This window comes from Phoxinus phoxinus (genome assembly GCF_949152265.1).
Source record: "Phoxinus phoxinus genome assembly, chromosome: 7".
In the NCBI taxonomy this organism is placed as follows: Eukaryota; Metazoa; Chordata; class Actinopteri; order Cypriniformes; family Leuciscidae; genus Phoxinus; species Phoxinus phoxinus.
In genome coordinates, this window is record NC_136882.1 from 36172533 (window position 1) to 36197444 (window position 24912).

The 24912-nt window shown below is 38.4% G+C and overlaps 2 protein-coding genes across 10 annotated transcripts in view; one reads left to right on the top strand and one right to left on the bottom strand.

The window, feature by feature from the left end:
• Window positions 1–10804, top strand: part of stk39 (serine threonine kinase 39) — a 66555-nt gene extending 55751 nt beyond the window's left edge. For both annotated transcript variants that reach the window (XM_079618636.1, XM_079618637.1), the window contains 3 exons: window positions 109–177; window positions 1051–1115; window positions 9354–10804. In XM_079618636.1, the coding sequence (XP_079474762.1) occupies window positions 109–177; window positions 1051–1115; window positions 9354–9428 (209 nt within the window). In that variant the 3' untranslated portion in view covers window positions 9429–10804. The remainder of the gene's footprint in view (window positions 1–108; window positions 178–1050; window positions 1116–9353) is intronic.
• A 1886-nt stretch (window positions 10805–12690) lies between these two features.
• b3galt1b (UDP-Gal:betaGlcNAc beta 1,3-galactosyltransferase, polypeptide 1b) overlaps window positions 12691–24912 on the bottom strand; it is a 171199-nt gene continuing 158977 nt past the window's right edge. For 4 of the 8 annotated variants that reach the window (XM_079617616.1, XM_079617612.1, XM_079617614.1 and 1 more), the window contains one exon: window positions 12774–14887. In XM_079617616.1, coding sequence (XP_079473742.1) covers window positions 13679–14674 — 996 coding nt within the window. In that variant the 5' untranslated portion in view covers window positions 14675–14887 and the 3' untranslated portion in view covers window positions 12774–13678. Of the gene's footprint in view, window positions 14888–19221; window positions 19260–24912 lie in introns of all 8 variants that reach the window. The other 4 variants (XM_079617611.1, XM_079617617.1, XM_079617613.1 and 1 more) reach the window with 3 other exon arrangements.

Below are 24912 nucleotides of genomic sequence, written 5' to 3' on the forward strand. Positions count from 1 at the left end.
CGTGGGTTTGCCAGAACAAACTTTTAACTTTGTGTTCTGACAGTTTTCTTGCTGTAATATCATGCTGTGCATCTTTGCGTGTGTGTTTGTGTGTGTGTGTTTGCTCAGACACTGCTGATGGAGTTTCTCAGGAGCTCTTTTCTGCTGGTCTGGTCAATGGTCATGATGTTGTAGTGGGTAAGTTGAGCCTGCATGCGCTTTCTCTAAATGGCGAGCTCTTTAAAGCAGGATGGATTATGATTGGCTGTTCATGTTTTTATTGCTCATCAGCTGAAAAAAAAAAAAAAATTCTGAAAGTGATTCCAAATATACAGAATCTTTTCTCTGTGCCATTATCGTTATATAAATAAACGTGAATACGTGCCATGTAGTAATTACCATAATTTCAACTTGTAAAAAGCATTCACGTCCTCATAAAGCTCGTAATTACAGCTTGTAAGATGAGAGCTTCTACTTGTGCCACCTGACCACTGCAGATTAATTTAGGCGTTGATAAGTGTTGTGATAGAAATCCATAATTCAGCTCAGAATAGAGCATCACGTGTTGTTATCTCGGTACGGGAATTACGCAGAAAAATGTCTCATTGTTAATTTATATATATATATATTACTGACATTGTCACAATACAAAGCAGGTTGAAAAATGTAAATAACTTCTGACCATTACACCAGAGCAGCTCATGATGTTTCTGGTCTGTAAGTGGGACTGAGACCAGCTCTCCTGCAAAGGAGAAAATTGCAAAAGGAAACAATCTCAGGGGTCATTAGTCCACTAAACATGCAGAGCAATATGCTAGGTATAAGGGTAAGATGAGTCGCTCAACTCTGTCCGTGCGTCAGTAATGCTATAACCGCACCAATTAATGTATATAGTTAATATTCCCGGTTACACACGATTTGGCTAGTGGGTAATTTGAGTTCGAGACCTCGGCTTCAAGCCATTTCAGAGCAGCTACATGAATACTGAGGTGCTGCATATCAAGATATCATTTGTTTAATCATATTGCTCACTCCTAATGCCAGTATCTTTTTCTACACATGTTTTCCCAGTGGCTGCTAACCTTCAGAAGATTGTAGAAGACCCAGTTACCTACAAAGTGTTGACCTTTAAGCTGGTGAGTATTCAGATGTTAAATGTCACAGAGAGTGTTGCAGGATTGCTATGTGGGAATATCAGGGCTGGAAACGTAACGGAAATGAATTGGAAAATATTCATATACATTTACTAGTTATGCTCAAATATTTCATTAATTGGCTTGAATTTTTTAATTTATTTTTTTACCCAGTTATAAACGATTGGATCTTTGTCAGGAAGAGAACGCAGTCTGTTTTTATACGATGCAGTTTATTTACTTTCTGCAAATTCATTGTGCATTGAATGTATAACAGCATACGTCCCTCAGGTCCCTCACAGCCATTCATTTATTATTTGCTGAAATCACGTCCTTGACAGCGTAATGAATTTTCATAATTCCTTATTGAACACATGACAAATCTGAGAGAATATTAGGAGAGTGTTTAATGATGCCTTTTAATGCGCTAAAAAAAATGACAGAACTGGTATATTCTGGCAGATACATGAATACCCAAATTAAAATGTCACTGAGTGTTACTGTTAAATGCATACAGATGAAGAAGGGAGCATTAGACCCCGGCGGCAGGATCCTGTGGGAAGATCTGTGCATATTTCCCCAGGACTTTTATATTTCAGTCTCTGTGGAGGATTAGAGACAGATAGTGGTGATAGACGGCGCTTTAATCCACTTTAAGTGGATCCCGTTATATTGGATACGATGCCGTTTTGCACCATTCACATGAATCTTCTGGTGAGATTGTATCCCAATAGATACGTTTCATGTACTGTGAGGTCCTCCATGGTGGTATTAAAGATATAGTTCATCCAAAGATAGAAGTTTTATCAATGTTTGCTTGCCCTTATGTCGTTCCAAACCCTCATTTCTTTTCTATGGTCACGTATGAAGAAAATTTGAAGAATGTACAAACAACACACAGTTCATAGTGGCTGCTAAAGATGGACAATAGAAGAATTGAATGATATATGGACATTACAATATTATTATTTTACTAATAAACATCATAATAATGCTAAAACAGTATAATGATGTTTAAGTATGATGTTTTTTGGGGGGGATAAAGTTGTAAATTACGAAATAAAGTTGTATTGTTTTGAGAATAATCTCCAAATAGGCTTTTTATGAGAAATTTCAAGAATAAAACTGTGACATTACAAGATTAGTAAAGCTATATTTTAAATTTAATGTCAAAATTACGATATTAAAGTTTATAATTAATTTTAAACTTTATTCTTGTAAATGTATTACTTTATTTTATTACTCCATGATATGATATACATTTTTTGTGGAAAATTTAAAAAAGAGCAAAACAAATGTAAAGTATTTTTAAGCTAACATATGTGTCGTTACTGTTTAAACAATAAAAAATAAATAAAAAATAATATATATATACATATATATATATATATATATATAATATATATATATATATATATATATATATATATATATATTTAATATCTATATAAATATTTAAATATTTATATTTAAAATATGTATTTATTAAGTTGTTTCATTGCAATGTTCATGACTGTAAAAAAAAAAAAAAAATATATATATATATAAAAAAATGTATGTTTATATAGATATTAAATATTAATATATATATATATATATATATATATTTAATATCTATATAAATATATATATATATATATATTAATATTTCATATCTATATAAACATACATTTATATATATATATATATATATATTTTTTTTTTTTTACAGTCATGAACATTGCAATGAAACAACTTAATAAATACATATTTTAAAAATACTTTTATTTTAAAACTTTGCATTACTTTATGGCATTATTTTTATTTTTATTTTTTATTTAGCATGATTCGCCAACTCTAGTGGCTTCCAGGCTACAAAAAGGGCATACATTTAATTTGTCTTAATTTTTGTTTCAATTTTGTAAGGTTCCATGTTTCAATTGAATGCCAGTGCAAACCAGATTTGTAAGTTAGCTGTTGTTGTATGGAAAAGAGCAAGTTTGGAACAACATGATGGTGAGTAAATAATGACAGAATCTCAGATGACTTCTCCCTTCACCGCAGGAAACGCTAACTCTAAGAGCAGGTCCCGGTGGACTGGCCAATGCGGCGCGACGCCTGTGTTTAATCACTCCTTTAGATGGAGCCAAAAGTTGGCGTAAACAACATCTGCGTGTTCGCAGCCTTTTGCAGAAAGCGATCTCTACAGCATCTGCCAGCTCTTACCCTTAACTTCACCCTCCAACCCTACACAAAACTCCCACAATGCATTTCTCACTCGCACCTGGTGTGTTTAGAAAATCACATTAGGATGTGTGGAGTTTTATTGTTTAATTTGAGCTTGAGCGTCCCATGAGAGAACTCCACATCACATGATTAGAAAACTACTCCACATTAAAGCTGAGAAATCTGCTCGTGTAACAGGATTGTAGACGGCACGGCGTGTGTGTGTGGGGAATATCTCAGCAGGCAGCCTGGTCCTTCGATCTCATTTACTAATGTCACCCCTGACTACACTGTGTGGAACTCAGACAGTTACGCCGCTTGGATATTGAACCGTAAAGAAGAATTATGTAGTGCGCACACATGCAGGCTCTGTGGCTTGTGCATGTACATGAGCTGCAATAGAGAGCGCTGAAAATACATCGATTTTGGGTGTGCAAAGGTGACACTGCATCATGTAACCAAAAGTTGCAAAACTGACCAATCAGCATTACAATTTTTAATGTAATTAATTACATGATGTGGCGATTGATTAATCTAATTAATCGCAAATCAATAATGTTAAGCATTAAAGGGGTGGTATAATGCCCTTTTCACAAGATGTAAAATAAGTCTCTGATGTCCCCAGAGTGTGTATGTGAAGTTTTAGCTCAAAATACCCCACAGATATTTTTATATAGCACGTTAAAATTGTCACTTTTTGAGGGTGAGCAAAAACGCACAGTTTTTGTGTCTGTCCCTTTAAATGCAAATGAGCTGCTGCTCCCGGCACAGAGGGCGGAGCTTCAACAGCTTGTGTCCTTTTACCTCACACAGACTTGAACATTTCACAAACTTTTAGCCTTTTATGATCAAACCGGAGTCAGACAAAGATGGAGAGACTCAAGAAGAAGTGACAACATGTAGAAGCAACAGGACGTCTCTGAATGGTTAGTTGATGAATTTATGTAGCTTATGTGTAGTTATCTTCTAGTCATTGATTAGGATATTCTGTCTTGATAATCTATAAATCGCGTTTCGGGGTTTATGTAAATTTTAGGGTTGCTGATGTCACTAACCCGGAGGAATGTCGAGTAGTCCCTACCAGCCGTTTGTTGTAGTCCTTTTCTTCAAAAGCAAATATCTTCCTTTGCTTTGAACTTTGAGCGTTGTAACTTTGCAGATGTTGTTTATGATCAAACAGCAACATTACACACTAACTAAAGTTAGAAAAGTGAAATAATTTTCAACCACCCCTTTAAATAGACATCACAAAAAGTAGCTATAGAAAAGGTAGCTTTTTTTTCTTTTTTTTTGATTCAACATAAAATGTTGATTCATATAAGCTTTTATATATTAAATATTATATATTCATATAATTTGGTGAAACTCGAACATTTTTAATATCGTGCAAAAGGTCATTTATTTCAGTAATTCAACTTAAAAGGTGAAACTAATATATTATAGACTCATTACATGCAAAGTGAGATATTTCAAGCCTTTATTTGTTATAATTTTGATGATTATGGCTTAGAGCTTATGAAAACCTTTTCACAATATTCTAATTTTTAATTTGGGGTAAGCCATAATCATCAAAATTATAACAAATAAAGGCTTGAAATATCTCACTTTGCATGTAATTAGTCTATATAATATATTAGTTTCACCTTTTAAGTTGAATTACTGAAATAAATGACCTTTTGCACGATATTAAACATTTTCGAGTTTCATCTGTATACATGTGAAATAGTTTTGAACAATTATGATGTTGAAAAATGGCAACTGGAGAAATTCAGCCATGTAATTCAAAATGAAAAGTTTGAGTGATTCTGAATCAGAAGAAAACAAACCTACACCTCAGATCCCAAAGATACGAGTGGAAATTAATCATCTTTATTTATATTTGATTATTATGTGTTTGTGAGGTAGTATTGTATTTTATTAGCCTGGGAAAACCCAGACCCTCTCAGTTGTAACTGAGTTAGGGTCTGGCAAAGCTCCATAGACAATTCATTTCCACAGGGGCGTCACCAACGGACGTCGGATAGATCTAAAACCAATCAGAGCGATGAATGACATGACGTATGCAGAGCGACGGAGAAACATCTCGAGACTCTCAGCAATTCTCTGTTTGTGTTAACGAAAATTACCATTTTAAATCGCTTGAAACAGACGCGATAGCTGATTCGAACGAGTGATGTTGTGATGTTCCACGGCGGCATCCATCTCTGTAATGTACAAAATCTGCGTCACCGTCTCTGCTCTGTCGTCATCGTGTAAAACGTTTCTGATTGGTGCCGCGATTTCGGCGGATTGGAAATGGGTTTCAATGGGCTCTTTGCCAGACCCACTTGCAGAGCAAATCTAAATTTGCCGGAAGTGGTCTGGGTTTTCCCAGGCTAGTATTTTATTACATTATATTACTTTCAGTAAAGCGAGTACACAACAAACGATCTGTAACAGACAAAGCAATAGTGACATGTTGTGAAAACACTCACACGTGTGTGTTGCGACACAGTCTGATACAATAAAGTCACTGCATCATCTTATATTTTCAGTCTCTCTGAAAAGCCTGCTTCAAACTGTGGTTGTGTTTTCTAAATCACCCTCTAGAACCTAATTCACTATTCCCTACATAGTCCACTAATATAGTTCACTTGAAGGAGTAAATTAAATCGAGTGAGTGAATGCAGACACTGAGTGCGCTGGAAAGGCTGTCTTGAACTGTGTCATGGAAACTAGCATGTATAATTAAACAATTAAATAATCAACTAAAAATGAATTTATACCTGTATGATATTACACTGCAGCCACATTAGACCAGTGGTTTGGAAAATGTATGTATGGATGATTCGGCTGCGGGCGCAAACTTCTGGTCAGACGCGGGAATTCATTCGATGCGCGACTCTCACAGAGCATTATGGGTATTCTCTAGCCGTTGAGCACATAGATATCATATAATAAAGGCTAGATGTCTCGTCCGCACTGCTGGCCAATGGAGGTCGATGTCCGCACACGGTGGCCATCTTGTCACAGTCAGCTCGCTCACTCGTAACATTGTGTTTTAATGGTGCATGTACTTTTTAAATAACCATAACTTGCTCAATTTTCTACCGATTTTCAAACGGTTGGTTTGTTATAAACGTCAGAGATGTAGTTATGACACTGCATACTTATGAATAATTATAATATTATATATTTCAACATGTTCAAGCATCCAGAAGTATAGCCACGTTAATAATGTTTGTAAGAAACCAAACCGTTTGTAAATCCGTCAAGATCACTCACTTTACATCAGGAATCACAGAGCCCGCCAGAAAGCTTGCCTGTGACAAGATGGCCGCCGGTGATGCCGGTCTCCGCCGTAAGACATCTAGCCTTATATGGATATCTATGGTTGAGCGTACATCGGTTGTACGCGTTATTGTGGTGCATTGTGGGATTGAATGAGTGCACTCGATATCATCCACTATGGTTTCGGACACCACAATAAATGGCTGTTCCCTCAAATAGTGCCGTATTTAAGGGTATCGTGGGCGATTTTAGACACAGCCTGTGTCTTTTTTAAAAACGAATCTGCAGTAAAATTAAGTGAACAAACTGTGTTTTACTGACACGATCTGGAACTTCGTTAAAAATAAAGTTAATCCACGCTTTCCTAATGTTAGGACAATGCAAAGACTTCATCCACAACTTCAAAATGTCTTGTAATTCTCTTTGTTGCTTGAGTAATCCTGTGTACTTGCGTCTCTCTCGTATTTACTACTACATGACATCATGTGCAAGTGGGCGGGGCTAAAGAGGCAATGATGTAGTTTGATTGATTGATTGATTGATTGATTGGTTTATTTAAGTGTCAAACACCATATGGTGCCCAGCCCTCATGGGCTTATTAGACACTACACTAATAATTTCACAATTATTTCCAGATGTAGAAGTAGGCGTTCATCATCTTCTGCAGAGGCGGACTTTCGTCGCACTGTCATGTGACAAGGTCCGAAACGAGACGTTTTCCGAGCTTGGTTTTAATGATAGCTGTGTAATGACCTCTACTGTATATGTCAAAAGATCAGGGAAAATCTAATTTCTCAATTCATGACCCCTTTAAGATTATTAATATTTCCACACAGCACCTTTAATATATCGGCTTCTACATTATGTGTGCATTAGAGTGTTTTCTGCATTCGTACACACACACACACACACACACACACACACACACACACACACACACACACACACACACACACACACACACACACACACACACACACACACACACACACACACACACACACACACAGCAATACAAGAAGCACTTCTTTCACTGAGTAATTCATAATGCTTCACCCTGCAGAAATGTTATGATGAGTTACGTCAGAGAGGAGTTTTATGGGCAGACCTTTCTACGGGTCACAGTGCCTCTTATTTAGCAGGAGCGTGAACTCAGGCCGTATTTCACCGCAGTGTTCTTCACCGCAGACGCTCACACACACACACACACACACCTCTCTAAGATCAGTCGTCTGACCCTGAGCTCCTCCAGAGAATACGGACAGCAGAGAGCGAGCGATCGATCTCCTCCACACACTCGGGCTGTGTGTTACGCTGTGATAAGAAGATGCTCTGCTCTCTCCTCCGTGATTAGACACTTGTCAGAAGACTACAATTTCATTATTTTCATCATCTGCTTTTTTTTTTTTTTGCCTTTCATCCCTTAACCTCCCGTTTGAAGTCTATTAGATATTAGTTGTTGGAAATTAAGTCAAAATGTATGCGATTAGTGATCATTAGGGAGGAGAATGATCCAGATTCAGTGTGATTTAAACTCTATTTCTGTTGTGTAATGTTGATTTCCAAGTATGGGTTGGTTATTGATTTATTTCAGCAAGTAAATGTGGTCCAGTGCTCTAAAGGGTTTGAAAGCACACATGAGAAGCTGCTATTGCTGTTGAAATGAATTATTTAGCCCCATTTCTTATGAGCTGTAAAGTTGTCTAAACACAGTGCTTTCTGAGGTGATGTACTGCAAGTCCTGTTGAGTTTACCGTGTAAACAGTCTTCTGTTATCCTTCCTCATATTGTGCTAAAGTTTCCCTGGTTTACTAGCATTGCGAAACCTAGTGATGGGTGGCATCCTAACTTAAACTGAACCTCATATATGACTGATTTATAGTTAGCCATTGTTGATAATGAATGCTACAGCAAAACTGCTTAGCACACAATTGCTTTTTTTTATTACATTTTTCTAATTTAATTTGTCTTTTTATCTATTTAAAAAAAATAGATTTGATTATTATTAAATGCTATACATGAATATTACCAAATGTAACTAAGTTATATTAATATAAATAAATATTATAATGAATTTAAAAATGGACAACAGAGAGCTAGTCTCCTGCCAGTATGTATCATTTTTTATAAAGTCTGTAAGTACTTTATTACATTTATTATGTTTTCTGATCTATCTAATAGTCAAATTATTACCTGTTGCATATATATATATATATATATATATATATATATATACACACACACACACAATGTGGCGCAATGTTTCACCTGCCACAGGTAATAATTTGACTATTGGTATAATAAAAAATATATAATAATATAATGTGGCATAATTATTATATTTCTTAATTCTTATATATATTACTTTTTTTTACTAGTTGTCAAATTATTACCTGTGGCACTCTACATTACGCCACATTATATGTATTGTATTACTTTAGATTTTGTATTTCATTAGTCATTATTGGCTGTGGTTGTCTTCATTTGCCACATTATATTTATTATATTTAATGAAAAAAATGTAACCGTCAAATTATTTCCTGTGGAAGTCTACAATGTGCCACATTATATTTATTTTATCATTATTTTATTTTATATTATTTACTATTAGTCAAATTATTGTTTGTGGAAATCCACATTATGCCACCAATGCTGACAAAAGCTGAACACGTTGAACTCAGAACATCCCTTTAAATAATGCTTCAGAAATCACAAAGGCGGTGATTTGTTTCAGCTGCATTAACGTGTGTGTGTGTGTGTCTCCAGGCGTCTGGTTGTGACAGCACAGAGATCCCAGATGAGGTGAAGTTGATTGGCTTTGCCCAGCTGAGCATCACCTGATAGCATGTCATTCCCACAGCAGAGGGAGTTTGTGTGGGACGCGACTGAACGCTGCAGGAGACGACGGGACGGGGTTCACTACCACACCGCTGCAAACCCACACTTCCTGTTCCTGTTCCTGTTCCTCCCCATTCTCCTGCCCTCAGAATGTTTGCACTCGTTCAATCAAACGCAGCGCTCTTATTCAAACACACGTCCTCTTTCCCTGAAGCTGTATTTACAATGTCTCTCACCAAAACATTCCAGCACCCATTTCCCAGAATTCAAAGCAGGAGCCCATCATCTCAGGAGGCAATGGCTAGTAAAACAAAAAAGAAAGTTTATTTTATTTTTAATTATTATTATGATTATGATTGTTTTTGTGTTACCTCTGCTTTCAGCAGAGCTCTTGCCATATTATTATTAATAATAATTGTATTTTTGTATTATTATTTTTTATTTCACGTCCTCTTGCTTTTATGTGGAAGAGTAGCTTATCTGATGCGTAGATTGTAGACCACAAAACTGCAGTGGAGACATCTCCCTCTGAATGTAAAAAGCACATTTTCATTCTGACTCTTGTTTTAGCACATTTTAACTGTATTGTACATAGAGAACTTCTGATGTCCAATGAAAAATAAGGGATTTTTTTTTTTTCTTCAGAGGACTGAATGCTGCCATGTGCAAACGTGCTGCTTTATTTTTTTCGGGACAGTGTTGATGCTTCAATGCTAGAGGTGCCTTGTTTTTTTTGAATCTGTGCCTAAGAGATGTAGGTAACGCTTGAAGCTGTTCCACTGACACTGAACATGAAGGACGCTGATTCTTCCGTAGTATTTCCACTGGTCGGTGGCTGGCATTGAAGTTAACAGCTGATGCACTTTGATTTCACCTTCGGCGCTTTGACTCGACGTAACTATCCAGATTTAACCTGTAAAAGCTTTGTCGTGGGACAAACAAGGTCATCGCTACCACTACGCACACTTAATCCTGATGTGTTGCATTTACGAAAAGGCCGTCGATGGTTATGCGCGTCATTTTTACAGCACTAGAATGTTTGTTTTTGAACCCAGAATGCATCTGTCTATCAGCAAACGTGAAGTATTTTGTAAGGAAACCAAATGTCTACTACTGAATGACAGAAAAGCCATCTGTGTGTGTCCAAAACGAGTATAGTAGCTTGAATTAAATTATTTTGTTCTCAGCCCAAATGTAAATAATGTTAACTAAATAGGCCTACTTTATTATTGTTATTATTATGAAGTTGATTTGTGTTTTCTATATACCATGCGTGTACTCACCCTAACTATTCAGCCCATGTTCCCTTTCTGTAATCAGCAAAGAATATAAACTTTCTGCGAAGGTACAACAAATAAAAAAAAACAATTGCTACTATTAAACCGGAGCATGGATGTGTTTTGGAAGAAAAAGGATCCTAGCCATATAATGTGATTATGATATTATCTTTTGCCTGCCTCTGTGTTTTTTTTATACTGTAATTGCTATAATTTACCGCCGGCAAACCCACAGAAAGAGATTTCATTACAGTGTTTTAGTATCTAATCGTCTCCTCGTGAAATGGTAAAAAAAACATCAGATTTATGTTGAGCATTTATGTGAGTACTTGAACTAGTTAGGGCTGGGTAATTTATCAAATATCTGAAAGAGAAATGGGTAATGATGTGATGATGTGTTATATAGGCTACATATAATAATTTTTTATCATATTATTACTTTGTCTTATTTTTTTAGTAAAAGCAAAATTATTGCTTGTGGTAAATTAAAATAAAAGAGTAAATAAATAACATTTTATTTATTATTTTATTATATTTATTTTTCACAAATAGTAAAAATGTTTGCCCGTCATAATCTACATTATATTATTTATTTTAAAAAAAATCCGATACCTCATTTAACTGGATTTGAATTACATTTTTCTTTGGTTGCTTAAAATCACTCTTTTTAAGCTATTGCAGAGTAAATGCATCAGATATTTTTTGCGTTATCTTTTTAGTCTTGGTAATACATTGAAATACAATTCTTGGAATACATGCAAAGAGCCAAAGTATTTAAAACAATTGAGAAAATTGTGAGTTTTTCCTTACCTTCCATCATGCGTCCTGATGTCACTTCCTGCCCTGGGTACGCAACATGTTTGTATACAACTTGTACACACACACACACACACACACACTTACACTTCAATGCCAGTGATGTGTGTGTATATATACACTATATCTAATATAAATATCAGTTATGTCAGTGATGTGTGATTTTAATTGTTGGATCATACCACAAAGGTCAAAGGCGCCACTTCAATGTAATGGGACAGCAAAGTGTTCCACTATTCAAGGTAAGTGCCATTTTTGACACGATATTCACTCAGGGATGCTGATTGCTTTTAATCCTGACAACAGCCTTCCTGGAAGGCATCCCATAATATACCCAGTCCTGATTGAAAATCGGTTGTTTTAAAGCACTTGCCCCATTATGCCGCACACAACAACGCCAAAGACTTTATTTGTCTCGGGTGTTGAGGGAGTTTGGCAAGACCACCGGTTGGCACATGTCGAGCTGCCTGACCAGTCGCCAAGAGGCACTGTTGTGATGGGCATTTGGCAGGACGAGTGACTGGCGAAATCCTCCAAGGATGAAAGTGGGCTGGACTCTGGAAATGCACAGCACATTTATACTGTCAAACACGTTCATCTGAAGGCAAGACGTCAGATTCAAAAGTTAAACAAATTTGACAGAAATGTAAGAAAATCTAAAATTGTATGATTTTTTTTTAACTAGAAACGGTATATTAGTATTTACTGAACATCAGCGTCTGTTATAATATTGCTGCTGCCATTACAAAAAAAAAAAAAATGGTTAAAGGGGTTTTAAGTTTGGGGTGTGTAAGATTTTTAATTTCTTTAGTAAAAAATAAATAAATAAATTTGTATTTGATTGTGAAATACTATTACAATTTGAAATAACTGATTTCTATTGTAATATATATTTTTAATGTAAAGGTAATTTATTCCTGTGATCAAATCTGAGTTTTCAGCATCATCACAGTGTCCCATGATCCTTCAGAAATCATTATAATTTGCTGATTTCTTATTATCAATATTGAAAACAATTATGCTACTCAATATTTTTTAGTGGAAACCATTATAGATTTTTTTTCTTTAGGATTCTTTGATGAATAGAAAGTTCAAAAGAACAGCATTTATTTGAAATAAAAATCTTTTTTAACATTCTAAATGTCTTATTAACTTTTGATAATTTGTCCTTACGGAATAAAATTATACATTTATTTTCCTATTTGACTAACAATTGAATATAAATAAAGCAAAACGTATACAAAAAGATCAATGTACATTGTTATATATTTTTATGTAAAAAATACACAGTATAATACAATAGTACCCATAGGAATTATATGTTCATTTTTGTTTTCACAGTTAAATGCCACATCCCCTCAATAAATCCAGACGATTTAAAAATGAAACATAAAAATAATGAAACACATATCACATTTTGGCCTCAGAAGGAAAAAAAAATCCACTTTTTTCATGTTTCTCACCCAAAGTGCTTCATTATATGCCACATTAACACTGCGCTCCATAAGCAACGTTTCTACAGGGTTGACCATGTACAGTAGATACTCACTAGATGACACTTGATACCAAGCGTTAATGACTTTAGATATATAGATTTACAGTAGAACTACAAACATGAGTCAGCTGTTCAGAAGCAATGGTGTTTTCAACTTCTAGGAGTAAGAAAATAATCTGTATACCTCTTATAAATAATGAACTATACATCGGTGTTATCTTTTCCAAGAAAAGACGGTTTTGAACATGTAAACAAACAGTATGCAGGCGCTTTCACGTACAGTAAACAAAGCAACGTTGCATGGAACTTGCGTTTGTACAACCGGAGTTATGTGCAAAGAAAAGTGAACGCTCAAAGACATTCGTCATCCGACACACGTTTGATGTGCACCCCCCAACCGAAAGAAACTCCAGCATGTTGAACCTTTACAGACTGGCACAGTTATAATATTAACACGAATAGCGTATGTATTTCCCCCAACCGATTCTCATCCCACTGCTAAACAAAGTGATCCACGGGTCGTTGAAATTCCCCCAGGATGATGTTAGTGATTTTTAAGAAAGAACTACAATATGAGCTCGGCACGTCCCAAGGCTCCAAGTGGCATCTTTTGCATCATGGGTATTAAAAAGGGCACAAACACACAAGTCCTCAGGCATCTTTGACTAACACTTGAGATGCTTCTTGCTGGTCATGTCGTTCCAGATCCGATGCATCTCCTCGGGGGAGATCTGGTGTACGGTGATGACTCGACGGTACCTGCAGAGACTGTAGGCCATTTTCCAGTGATTGAAGCCACTGTTCTGATACGGGTGAATGCCCAGCTTCCTCAAACACACCCCGACGTAGACGTCCTCCAGATGCAAGAGTCTGGTGTGCAGGGAAGTCTTGTAGATGAGCTCCGCGACGTCCGCCGAGAACACGTACCCCGTGCCCGAGCAAAACGGTGGGTACTTGCTCTCGGGATAAAGGTCCCTGGGCATGTACCACTTACTGCGCATGTCCCGTATGGGTCCGCCGTTGATGACGTACCCGGTGAAGTACCTCCGGCGAGGTTTGGTTGCCGGCTTTAAGAGTTTATACACCAAGTTGTCCATGTTCACGAAGATATCGCTGTCCGTTTTCATCACGTACTTGGCTTGGTTGCAGTAAGTCGCCACCCAGCGCATTCCCATCAGCGTTTTGAGAGTGAGGTTGTGGTACGAGTCGATGAAGTCTTCGACTACGATGTCGTGAAAGATCTCGCTTTCCTGCTCCACCATTTGGTTGAGCACCGCATCCGTACTGCGTCCGAGAAGAAACAGCGTTATGATACGAAGGTCGCTGAACGTGCTCTCGTCGCCCCACGTCTCCCGGATGGCCTGGCGGGCGTCGAACTCCTTGTGCGTGGTCGTGATGAGGATGACGAGGAAGGGCACGTTGGTTTCGCATTTCTTGGGCTCGTTGATGATGAAATCGAAGGTGTGCGGGTTCAGCGGACGCGTCCTGATGTTCCCGAACGGGGTGGTGGCGTTGCTCTTGAGCGCTTTCGCCGTTTTACCCGCCGGCACGGACAGTTGGCTCGTGTAGGATGACGTGGGTCTGGATATACTTAGATACCACAGAGCGCTGGCCCAACAAACGACCGTCAACACATAGAGGCATGACACTTTTGAAGGCATTATGATGCATTTACGTGCACTTGGAGCTGTAGATCTCGAACGGCCCCGCAGCCATTAGTGAAGGTTCCTCAGGCAGAAATGCAGAACGCAGCGGCATCTGTATGCAGCTAGACAACAACTGTCAGAGCTGTCTGTTCCTCGTATAAAATTGGTGGGATTTTGTTGCAGGGTTTTGAATGCTCCCTGACACTCTTCTGCATGTTCCACGGAAATCTGAAAAACAAATCCGCAACAGTTGAATTGTTGAAAACACTTCAAATTGAAAACAGAAATACTGTATCTACTGACAAAACTGTTGGTGAATTGCAGAAGGGACACAATGGGGAATCATTTTCATCTTCCAGTTGGTCATGGTTATTGCCCAAAGTCAATTATAGGCCTATTAAAAAAAAAAAAAAAGAAGCTAAATCAATACAACCAAAAAGATGATTGAATCATGATTTATCACTATTTTAAATAGAGCAATAGCTGAAGCAAACACACACCTTTTTGAGGTGCAAGTTAAAGAAAATAACTTAAAAACAGAGTATAACTGCACACGCACTGAAGTATTTTTAGTATTTTTGATTTTCAAAGTTCAACTTCTTACAAAATAGAGAATACCAGAACCAACAATTACTCACAGGTGAGATCCATGACATCAAATTCAACATGCAATAATTAGCCAGCAAACAATTAAAAGACCTTTTCTTAAGTTTGAAAGTGACACAATGGGGAATCATTTTGATCTGCCAATTGGTCATGGTTATTTCCCAAAGTCAATTATAGGCCTATTAAATAAAAGCTAAATCAGAACCAAAAAGATGATTGTATCATGATTTATCACTATTTAAAATAGAGCAATAGCTGAAGCAAACACACACCTTTTTGAGGTGCAAGTTAAAGAAAAGTAGCCTACTTAGTAAAGACAGAGTATAACTGCACACTATTTTTAGTATTTCTGATGTTTCTGCAGACAGGCAGACTCTGTCAAGATACAACTTCTTACAAAATGGAGAACACCATAAATATAACCAACAATTACTCACAGGTGAGATAAATGATATCAATAATTAGCCAGCAAACAATTAAAATCCTCTTTCTTAAGTAAATATTAAGAGAGCAAAGGATACATCAACAATTGAGCACCAACAATCACAGACATAATAAAACCCACATTAGGTGCACATTTTAATCCAATACATATTAAGTTAACTCATGTATACATTCAAACCATGACAGTTTTTTATTTGTGCATCCAAAAGGCTTCTCGTTTTAGTAAAAGTTGATTTAGGCCATGTTTACACGGAAATGATCTGAAGAGAAAACGCAAAAGTGGTGTTGCGTTATCACTTTTTATTCTGCGTTTAGACGAGCGTTATGGGGGGGAAATCTGCGTGCATATGGTGACGCAAAAGTGTGTGAAATTCGATATAGTATGCACTCCAGGCGGCAATGTGAAACACTGAAAGTGAAAGAGACGCTGACACAGTTTTTCATGTTTAATACGGTAAAGCTGCTGCTTTAACCCTCGGTGCTCTTCGCGTGTCGCTCAAAAATAACAGATTTTTTTTTATTTTCGTCAATGAAATTAATGCTATATTTTAGTTTGATAATGTTTTGTTATTTTCCTGTACTGACGCATGCCTGTGACAAACGCGTACGCGACGCCTTCACTGTCTAGCAGACTTTTGCGTTTTTACCGTTTTTACCCTTTTGAAGGGAACGCGATGGTGGAGTGTTTTTAAGATTTCCACTCTGGAGGGTGGTTTCACTTTTTTGCGTTTTTAAGCCGCAAAAACGCTGTCGCCGTGTAAACTAAAGGCACATCCGATAAAATATTTTTACGTTTTCACCCGCGAGCGTTCTCGTGTAAACAGGGCATCAAATCACCTCCTCTTCTTTGTAAGGGTAGCCTTCATGTTTCCTAAATAAAGTAATGAAGTAAGTGGATGGCTATGCTCAGCAAAACTTTGGTCCCATAAATGGTTTGAATGTGTATTTTCTTATTAATGAGTTGATCTGACATAAACCAACACTTGCTCACAGGAGATCAATTTATGGTGTTTTCCATTTTGTAAGAAGTTGACTGGTTGTCTCCCGAAACATCGGAAATAATAAAAATACTTCAGTGAGTGGGCAGTTATACTCGGCCTTATCACTATTTTAAACCATGTTAGATATGCGTTTAGTCATTTTAGCCTGAGAACATTACTTATATTATCCACAATTGGACAATTTTTCCATTGGCTTTTGGATTATGGCAGAAACTAAGTTCTGTGACCAACAAAAGTTTATGATTCTCACACGGTTTGTGCATTCTCTGATTAAATATGCACTCATTTGCATACATTTCTAGAACAGAAATCTGAACACTGGATGAAGACATGTTCACAATTGTATTTTTGATCTCTTTGAGATTTTGGATCTCTCTTTTTATTACTCCATTAAAGGTAGGGTAGGTCAGAATTGTCTAAAAAAAACTTTTATTCAAATTTGTTTAAACTGTCTTTATATACCAATGCATAATTAAAATGCAAGTACTCTGAAATAGAGAGTATAAAAAACCGAGTGACTCTAGTGTATTTAATCTTCAATAAACACAGCTCATTAATTCCATTCACTCCCACCTAAAAATGGGTGCGCGACTGCGCGCACGTGGGCAGAGCCAGTAATAACGGCGGTAGTCATGGCGACGGAGAGTGACAGTCGCGCAAGCCAATCCTGTGATTCGTCCCGAATGGAAATAATGAGCTGTGTTTAATGAAGATTAAACGGTCTAGAGTCACTCGATTTTTATACTCTTTTTATCAGAGTACTTACATTTTAATTATGCATTGATATATATAGAAAGTTTAATCAAATTTGGTAAAAAGTTTTTATATAAATCCTACCTACCCTACCTTTAATCAGAAAATACTCACACATTCACCATGATTTGAATAAAATGTTCTGTGAATGGGATATAAACAAATACCCAAAGAAACCTTCAGAATATAGACAGGAATAAAACTGAAGTTTGGTGTAAGTGTGACAGAAGTGGAGATTTCTGGCTCAGTGCAGGAGAAAAAAAAAAGTTTGTTGTTGTTGAGAAAACAGCCTTTAAATGAACCGAAATCAGATAACGTAATACAACACTTAAATGTTTTTCTCTCCTCTAGTCTGAAAGAAGTCTCAAACTAGCCCAAAATCTCAACATTGACTATAGCGCATGAAAGAACAATGGTCTTGCTTGTAGTATTTTGCCATTTAAAGTTGGAACATTTCAGAAAATATATATTTTATTCACACTCTTAAAAACTGACTTCACGAGACTTGGAATGGATGCTTCATTTGGATTGTTTTGATTTTTTAAATGCTTGAGAGTAATGTAGATTCTGTCATTATTTACTAGGGCTGTAACGATTAATCGCGATTAATCGAAATCCAAAATAAAAGTTTGTAATTACATAATAAATGTGTGTGTTTTGTGTATAATTATTTTGTATATATAAATACACACACATGCATGTATATATTTGAGAAATATTTGCATTTATATACTGCATATATATTTTTATATGATTTATATTATATATAAATAGAACTATTTTATATATAAATAACATATTTGTATTAAATATATACATGCATGTGTGTGTATTTATATATACAAAATAATTATACACAATACACACACATTTATTATGTAAACACAAACTTTTATTTTGGATTTCGATTAATCGCGATTAATCGTTACAGCCCTATTATTTACTCATTCCAAACCCACATCAATGTGTAATAACGTTAACAAGTGAATAAAGGGTGAACTGTCCCTTTGAGAGGAGAAGAAATAATCCAAGCAAACGTGTGTAAGACTGGTAACTTGAGTAAGTACAGAGCATCCCTCCTGCCGGCACACAGCAGCACACTGTCAGCACATTGGCTTATTACCCCAACCTAACGAAATATCTGAATAGACAGTTAACCAAATATTATGATTTTTATCTACTGGCATCGCAGGAGATTGTTAATGTTAGAAAGTATTACAGAATATGAGGTGGAGAATGTGCATGTGTTTGAAAGCAGCCTTCCTCTGTTGTGTTGCCTGTATGGAAATGTGAGCGCTGTGTGATTCCGGCTCTGAAGTTTGCAGCCGTTTAGGCTTTTGATAAGAGAGCTGTGTCGGCATATAGAGGCTTTCTAGCAGAATCGTCTTCTCAGTGGGGAAGATAACCAATCAGCACATTTATGGAAGTGAGAAAATATCACCGGGATACAAAGAAATAATTTATTGTAATATAATCCAAACAAAATTGAAATGGCTGAATTACTATTGTGGCTAATGTGCTGTTTGCCATCTGACTGAAACTGTTACTGTACCTCATAGATAAATATGTGCAAGGCACAGGAAAGTGAACTAAAATTAGTGCAAAATAGCTTTTTATAATAAAACCATAAACAAAATGTATTTACACACATATATAAATACATATATATATATATATACATATACATAAAAGTAGGCTATGTATATACATATTATATTAATTATTATTAATTGTATCCATCAACAAGTTTTTACTCACCATTTATCATTATAGTATATAGCTGGAGGATGCCTCATCTAGAAAAATGAAAACATGAAATTATTATATATATATTTTTAATTATTAGCATGTGATAAAATTATTTTAAAAAGTACTATTTTTTTTTAAGAATACATTTTTAAAAATCAAAACCAGATTTAAAATATATTTAAAAATATATATTTTTAAATGGTATAAAATAGTGTATATATATATACATATATATATATATATATAATGTATATGTATATGTAAGTACATGTTTTTCTTTATTTTTTAAATATTTTATATTTTTTATATAATGTAAATAAATACATATATATGAGCATTTTACAATTGGAAATCTGACATTAAAATGGCATATTATAGACTTTTCAGCAACATTTAAACAATAAAACAATTATAATGCACAAAACAATTAATTAAACTAAATAAAAATAAAAAAAATTATAAAATCCCAACATTTAAATGTAAAACCTGTCGCATATAACAATATAATAAAAACAGGACGGACAACTTGCTCAACTTAAAGTCCTTGCAACAAGTTCCATGTGTGACAACTAGCCCCGGTCCACTGGAGCATCACTCCTGTTCCATAATCCAGTTTCTCTGATTCTACCAGCTGTGCCGGTCCTGCCTCCCTCCTGTCTTTCTCAATCAGTTCAGCAATGCTTTGTTTTAGTTACCATGCCTAAACTCTGAAGCTCAATGATGAGAAAGCAGAATGACAGCTCATAGAGGAGATTGAATAGAGAAGTAAACGTATGGCAGGCGTCACAGAGCCGGTCCGCTTTAAACAGATCTGGCAGTGATGAAGAGTGTGAGCGCGACTGTGCGAACCAGGCTGCCACTATTAAGAGCTCCTCGAGAGCAAGAAGAAGAAGAAGAAGAAGAAAGAGGGATCTGGAAACCCAGCGTCTGATGTTTCAAGTATTGATCGTTGGGAATACTACACATCTGAAGGGGATATAAAAAAAATTAAAAAAAACATCAGAATTTTCCTAAATTAAAGTAGTATTTATAAGTTAAGCATTATTAATCAAAATGTTTCACAAACCCCTAACACAAAGTATTAAACTTTGCCGTCTAATTAAAGTTATTGTGTGATCCGGACACGCATGATCGCTCAAATCACTTTCTAAGCTTCTGGATTTTCACCTGTCAGGCATTCAAATATCCCAGACTTACATTAGAAATGGTTCATATTCCTCTTTCAGAGACCGAAATAACACAGAAACTGAAACTGCACAGCATCTCCTTTATAACATGTAAAAAAATGTTTTATTGATATATTTTAATGCGTAATCATATTTAAATATACTTTAGCTAATGATCTGTTAAGTATTATAATGTTTGTTAATGACTTCTTAATGAAAGGCAGATTTTTTTTAAGAAGCACATTTGCTTATGCAGAGCCATTCTATGGAAAATGGCAGGGAAATTATCACTTCAATCCATAAATAATTTTCAGCATCATTCCTCCAGTCTTCAGTGTCACATGATCCTGCAGAAATCATTTTAATAAGCTAATTTGCTGAAACTTTTCAAGATTCTTTGAACAAATTTTTTTTATTTGAAATAGTAAACATTACAAACATATTTGTCACTTGTTGTGATCAATTTAAAGCTTCCTTGCTGAAAAAAAAAATCTTACGAAAACACACACATATAGTCCTATATAGCCTACGGTATTGTAACGAAACAGACACTCCAAACAGGAAAGTAGAAATGAGTAACCAGTTTATTGATACACAATGAGAAGTTGCAATGGGCACCGTAGTGGATTGTAAACAATGAAGGGCGTGGAACCGTGGATACTGACTGTCCTTGATGATGGTGGAAGAAGCCGTGGTGAAGGAAGCACACACCAGTGTTGGAGAGAGATAAACTCAGACAACGATGGTTAAGATGAAGAGGGTGACGAACTTGGAGACACAGAAGACTTCAAACTAGACGATGGAGATACTCCGTAGAGAGTTGCTTGGAAGGTAGGCGAAGAAGCTTTGAGAGTCCTACTCATTTACGAGACCAGACAAAGTACCAGGGTGAAGTGTGTGCTTATAAGTGTTTGTGGTGATGGCGTACAGGTGCTGGTAATTAATATTCAGGTGATAGTGATCTCAGTGATTGGGTGGTGGTGGAGCCTGGCTGATCCCTGACAGTACCCCCCCCTCCACGGCCTGCTCCTGAGGGCCGTGGACCCCGACGTCGTGGTGGTCGGCCTCTTCCTCGGGGTGCTGGACGATCTGGGTGAGAATCATGGAAAGCAGTAAGGAGAGTAGGGTCTAGGATGTCATCTCTAGGTGTCCAGGAACGTTCCTCTGGTCCATAACCCTCCCAGTCCACCAGATACTCCAAGCGACCACCACGGCGCCGGGAATCCAAGATCTCCCGGATCGTATAGATGGTTCCATCTTCCTGAATCAGTGGGAGAGGGGGTTCATCTGTCGGGCAAGGCTCTGTGGAGGGAACAGATACAGGTGAGTGATAAGGTTTAAGGAGTGAGACATGAAATGTAGAGTGGATTCTGTAGTGCGAGGGTAACTGGAGTTGGTAGGTGACGGGGTTGATTTGTCGGATGATAGTGAAGGGACCAACGTATCTGGGACTCAGCTTCTTGCAGGGCAGGCGCAGCTTGATGTCTCGTGTGGATAGCCAGACCTTCTGTCCTGGCTGAAAGGTAGGTGGCTCTGCCCTCCGAATGTCTGCTTGGTTCCTTTGTCTGCGCACTGCCCTCTGAAGATGATGGTGTGCGTCGTCCCAGACCCTCTCACTCTCTCGGAACCAATAGTCAACGGAGGGGACGTCGGAAGGTTCCCCGGACCATGGGAACAGTGGAGGCTGGTAACCGAGCACACACTGGAAGGGAGTGAGTCCAGTGGCAGACTGACGAAGGGAGTTTTGTGCGTACTCGGCCCAGCCTAGGAATTGGTTCCACGAATTCTGGTGGCCGTGGCAGAAGGTTCGTAGGAAGCGCCCAACCTCCTGAATCTTTCTTTCCGTTTGCCCGTTCGACTGTGGGTGGTATCCAGATGAAAGACTAACGGTCACACCTAGGAGTTTGAAGAAAGCCTTCCAAACTTGTGAGATGAACTGGGGGCCTCGATCGGATACTATATCTTCAGGGATTCCATAGTGCCGGAATACCTGATTGAAGAGGAGCTCTGCAGTAGTCATTGCTGTGGGTAAGCCCTTTAGGGGGATCAGACGGCAGGACTTTGAGAATCTGTCAACTATTACGAATATGCAGGTGTTACCATCGGATGGAGGGAGGTCTGTGGCAAAATCTACTCCCAGGTGTGACCAGGGTCGTTGAGGAACGGGTAATGGAAGAAGCTTGCCGGATGGAAGGTGGCGTGGGCTCTTGGAGATGGCGCAGTCATGACATCCTTGTACGTACCTTCTCACATCCCTAGCCATGTTAGGCCACCAGAAGCGGTCTTGCAGCAGTGAGAGAGTGCGGTTGGCCCCTGGATGGCCAGTGCCCACAGAAGTATGTGCCGAGTGAGTGAGATTGATACGTTGAGACCTGGGAACATAGGTGCGACCGGGAGGACACCCCGGCGGAGATGGTTCAGAGACACTGGAGGAGATTTGTTGATCGAGAGACCACTGGATGGGGCATACGAAGATCCTTTGAGATAAGATGGGCTCAGGTTCCTCAGTCTTCTCTTCAATGGTATGGATACGGGATAGAGCATCAGCTTTACAATTCTTTGTACCAGGACGATATGAGATTGTGAAATGGAAACGGGTGAGAAATAAAGCCCATCTTGCCTGTCTGGGGTTGAGCCGTTTGGCTTCTCGGAGGTATTGGAGGTTTTTGTGGTCGGTGAGTACCGAGAAGCTTTCCTTAGCTCCCTCCAACCAGTGTCTCCACTCCTCTAAAGCAAGCTTAATTGCCAGTAGTTCTCGGTTACCGATGTCGTAATTCATCTCCGCCGGGGATAATTTCTTGGAGAAGAAGGCGCATGGATGGAGACGAGGTGGAGTCCCCTGCTGCTGAGATAATACCGCTCCTACTCCGGTGGTCGAGGCGTCTACTTCAACTATGAACTGTTTATTCGGATCAGGGTGGACTAGAAGCGGCGCATTGGTAAAAGAATTCTTGAGGCTCTGGAAAGCTTGAGTGGCTGCTGGTGTCCAGGACAGAGATTTGGGCTTGTCTTTGAGAAGATTGGTTAACGGGGAGGTGATGGAACTGTAGTTGTGAATGAAACGGCGGTAGAAATTTGAAAATCCCAGGAAACGCTGAAGTTCTTTAATGGTTGAAGGAATTGGCCAGTTTCGAACAGCTTCCACCTTCCCCTCGTCCATTTGGATGCCGTGTTCGCTAATGTTGTAGCCGAGAAATTGGGTGGTAGACTGGTGGAAGGAGCATTTCTCGGCTTTAAGAAAGAGCTGGTGTTCCCGGAGACGTTGGAGGACCTCCGCAACATGGTGGCGATGTTCTGCCAGGCTCCGGGAATATATCAGAATGTCATCTATATAGACGATCACAGTACGATGGAGGAGTTCCCGGAGCACCTCGTGCATAAAGTCCTGGAATACGGAGGGGGCATTTACCAGGCCATATGGCATGACCAAGTATTCATAGTGGCCAGTTGGGGTTACAAAGGCCGTCTTCCACTCGTCCCCCTCACGTATCCGAACGAGATTATACGCGCTGCGGAGGTCCAACTTAGTGAACACGGTTGCACCACGAAGTTGTTCAAGGGCTGCTGGGACGAGAGGAAGTGGGTATCTGAACTTAACGGTTATCTTGTTGAGGGCCCGGTAATCGATGCAGGGCCGCAAACCTCCGTCCTTTTTGGCCACAAAGAAAAAACTCGAAGCAGCAGGGGAGGTGGAAGGGCGGATGTAGCCTTGCTGGAGGGCCTCTTCTACGTACTCCTCCATGGCCTTCTGCTCTGGAAGTGATAGTGGGTAGATCTTACCGTGGGGCACTGGCTCATCCGGAAGGAGATTGATAGCACAATCCCATGGTCGGTGTGGTGGCAAGGATGACGCTCGTTTGGGACAGAAGACATCACTGAAGGGGGCGTAACAGGTCGGAATGTCAATGGACTGCTGTTCCAGAGGGCTCTCGATGGAAGTGGAGTTCATAGGAATGTGAATCACCGGTTGAGGAAGATGTGGGAAGCAACCCGGAAAACAGCTATCGCCCCACTTCAAGATTTCTCCTGTTACCCAGGAGATGATGGGATTGTGTTGCATGAACCATGGGCGCCCTAGGATAATCCCAGCTGTGGAATTCTCCAGAACCAGTAGAGTGATGGATTCAGAGTGAAGCAGTCCAAGTTGCAGGTGGATGGGTCCCACAGAGAAACGGACGTTCTTCTTATTGAGAGGCTTGCCAATTATCGAGTGTACCTGGTAGTGGTTTTCAGTGGGCCTTTTCTGTAGGTTAAGCTGGCGGCAGAGGGAGTCTGAAATGAAGTTTCCTGCTGACCCTGAGTCAAGGAGGGCGTGTACTGGAAAGGAGATGTGAGAAGTGATAAGGATGACTTCAGTGGTGAGTGGTTTAATATTGACCAGGGAGGAATGAATAACACTCACCAGGGGTCGTGGTGGACGAATAGGACATGCTGAGACAATGTGTCCACCGGCGCCGCAGTATAGGCATAGACCCTGAGTCATCCTCCTCTGTCGCTCCACAAATGTTAGGCGGGTGTTATCCACTTGCATGGG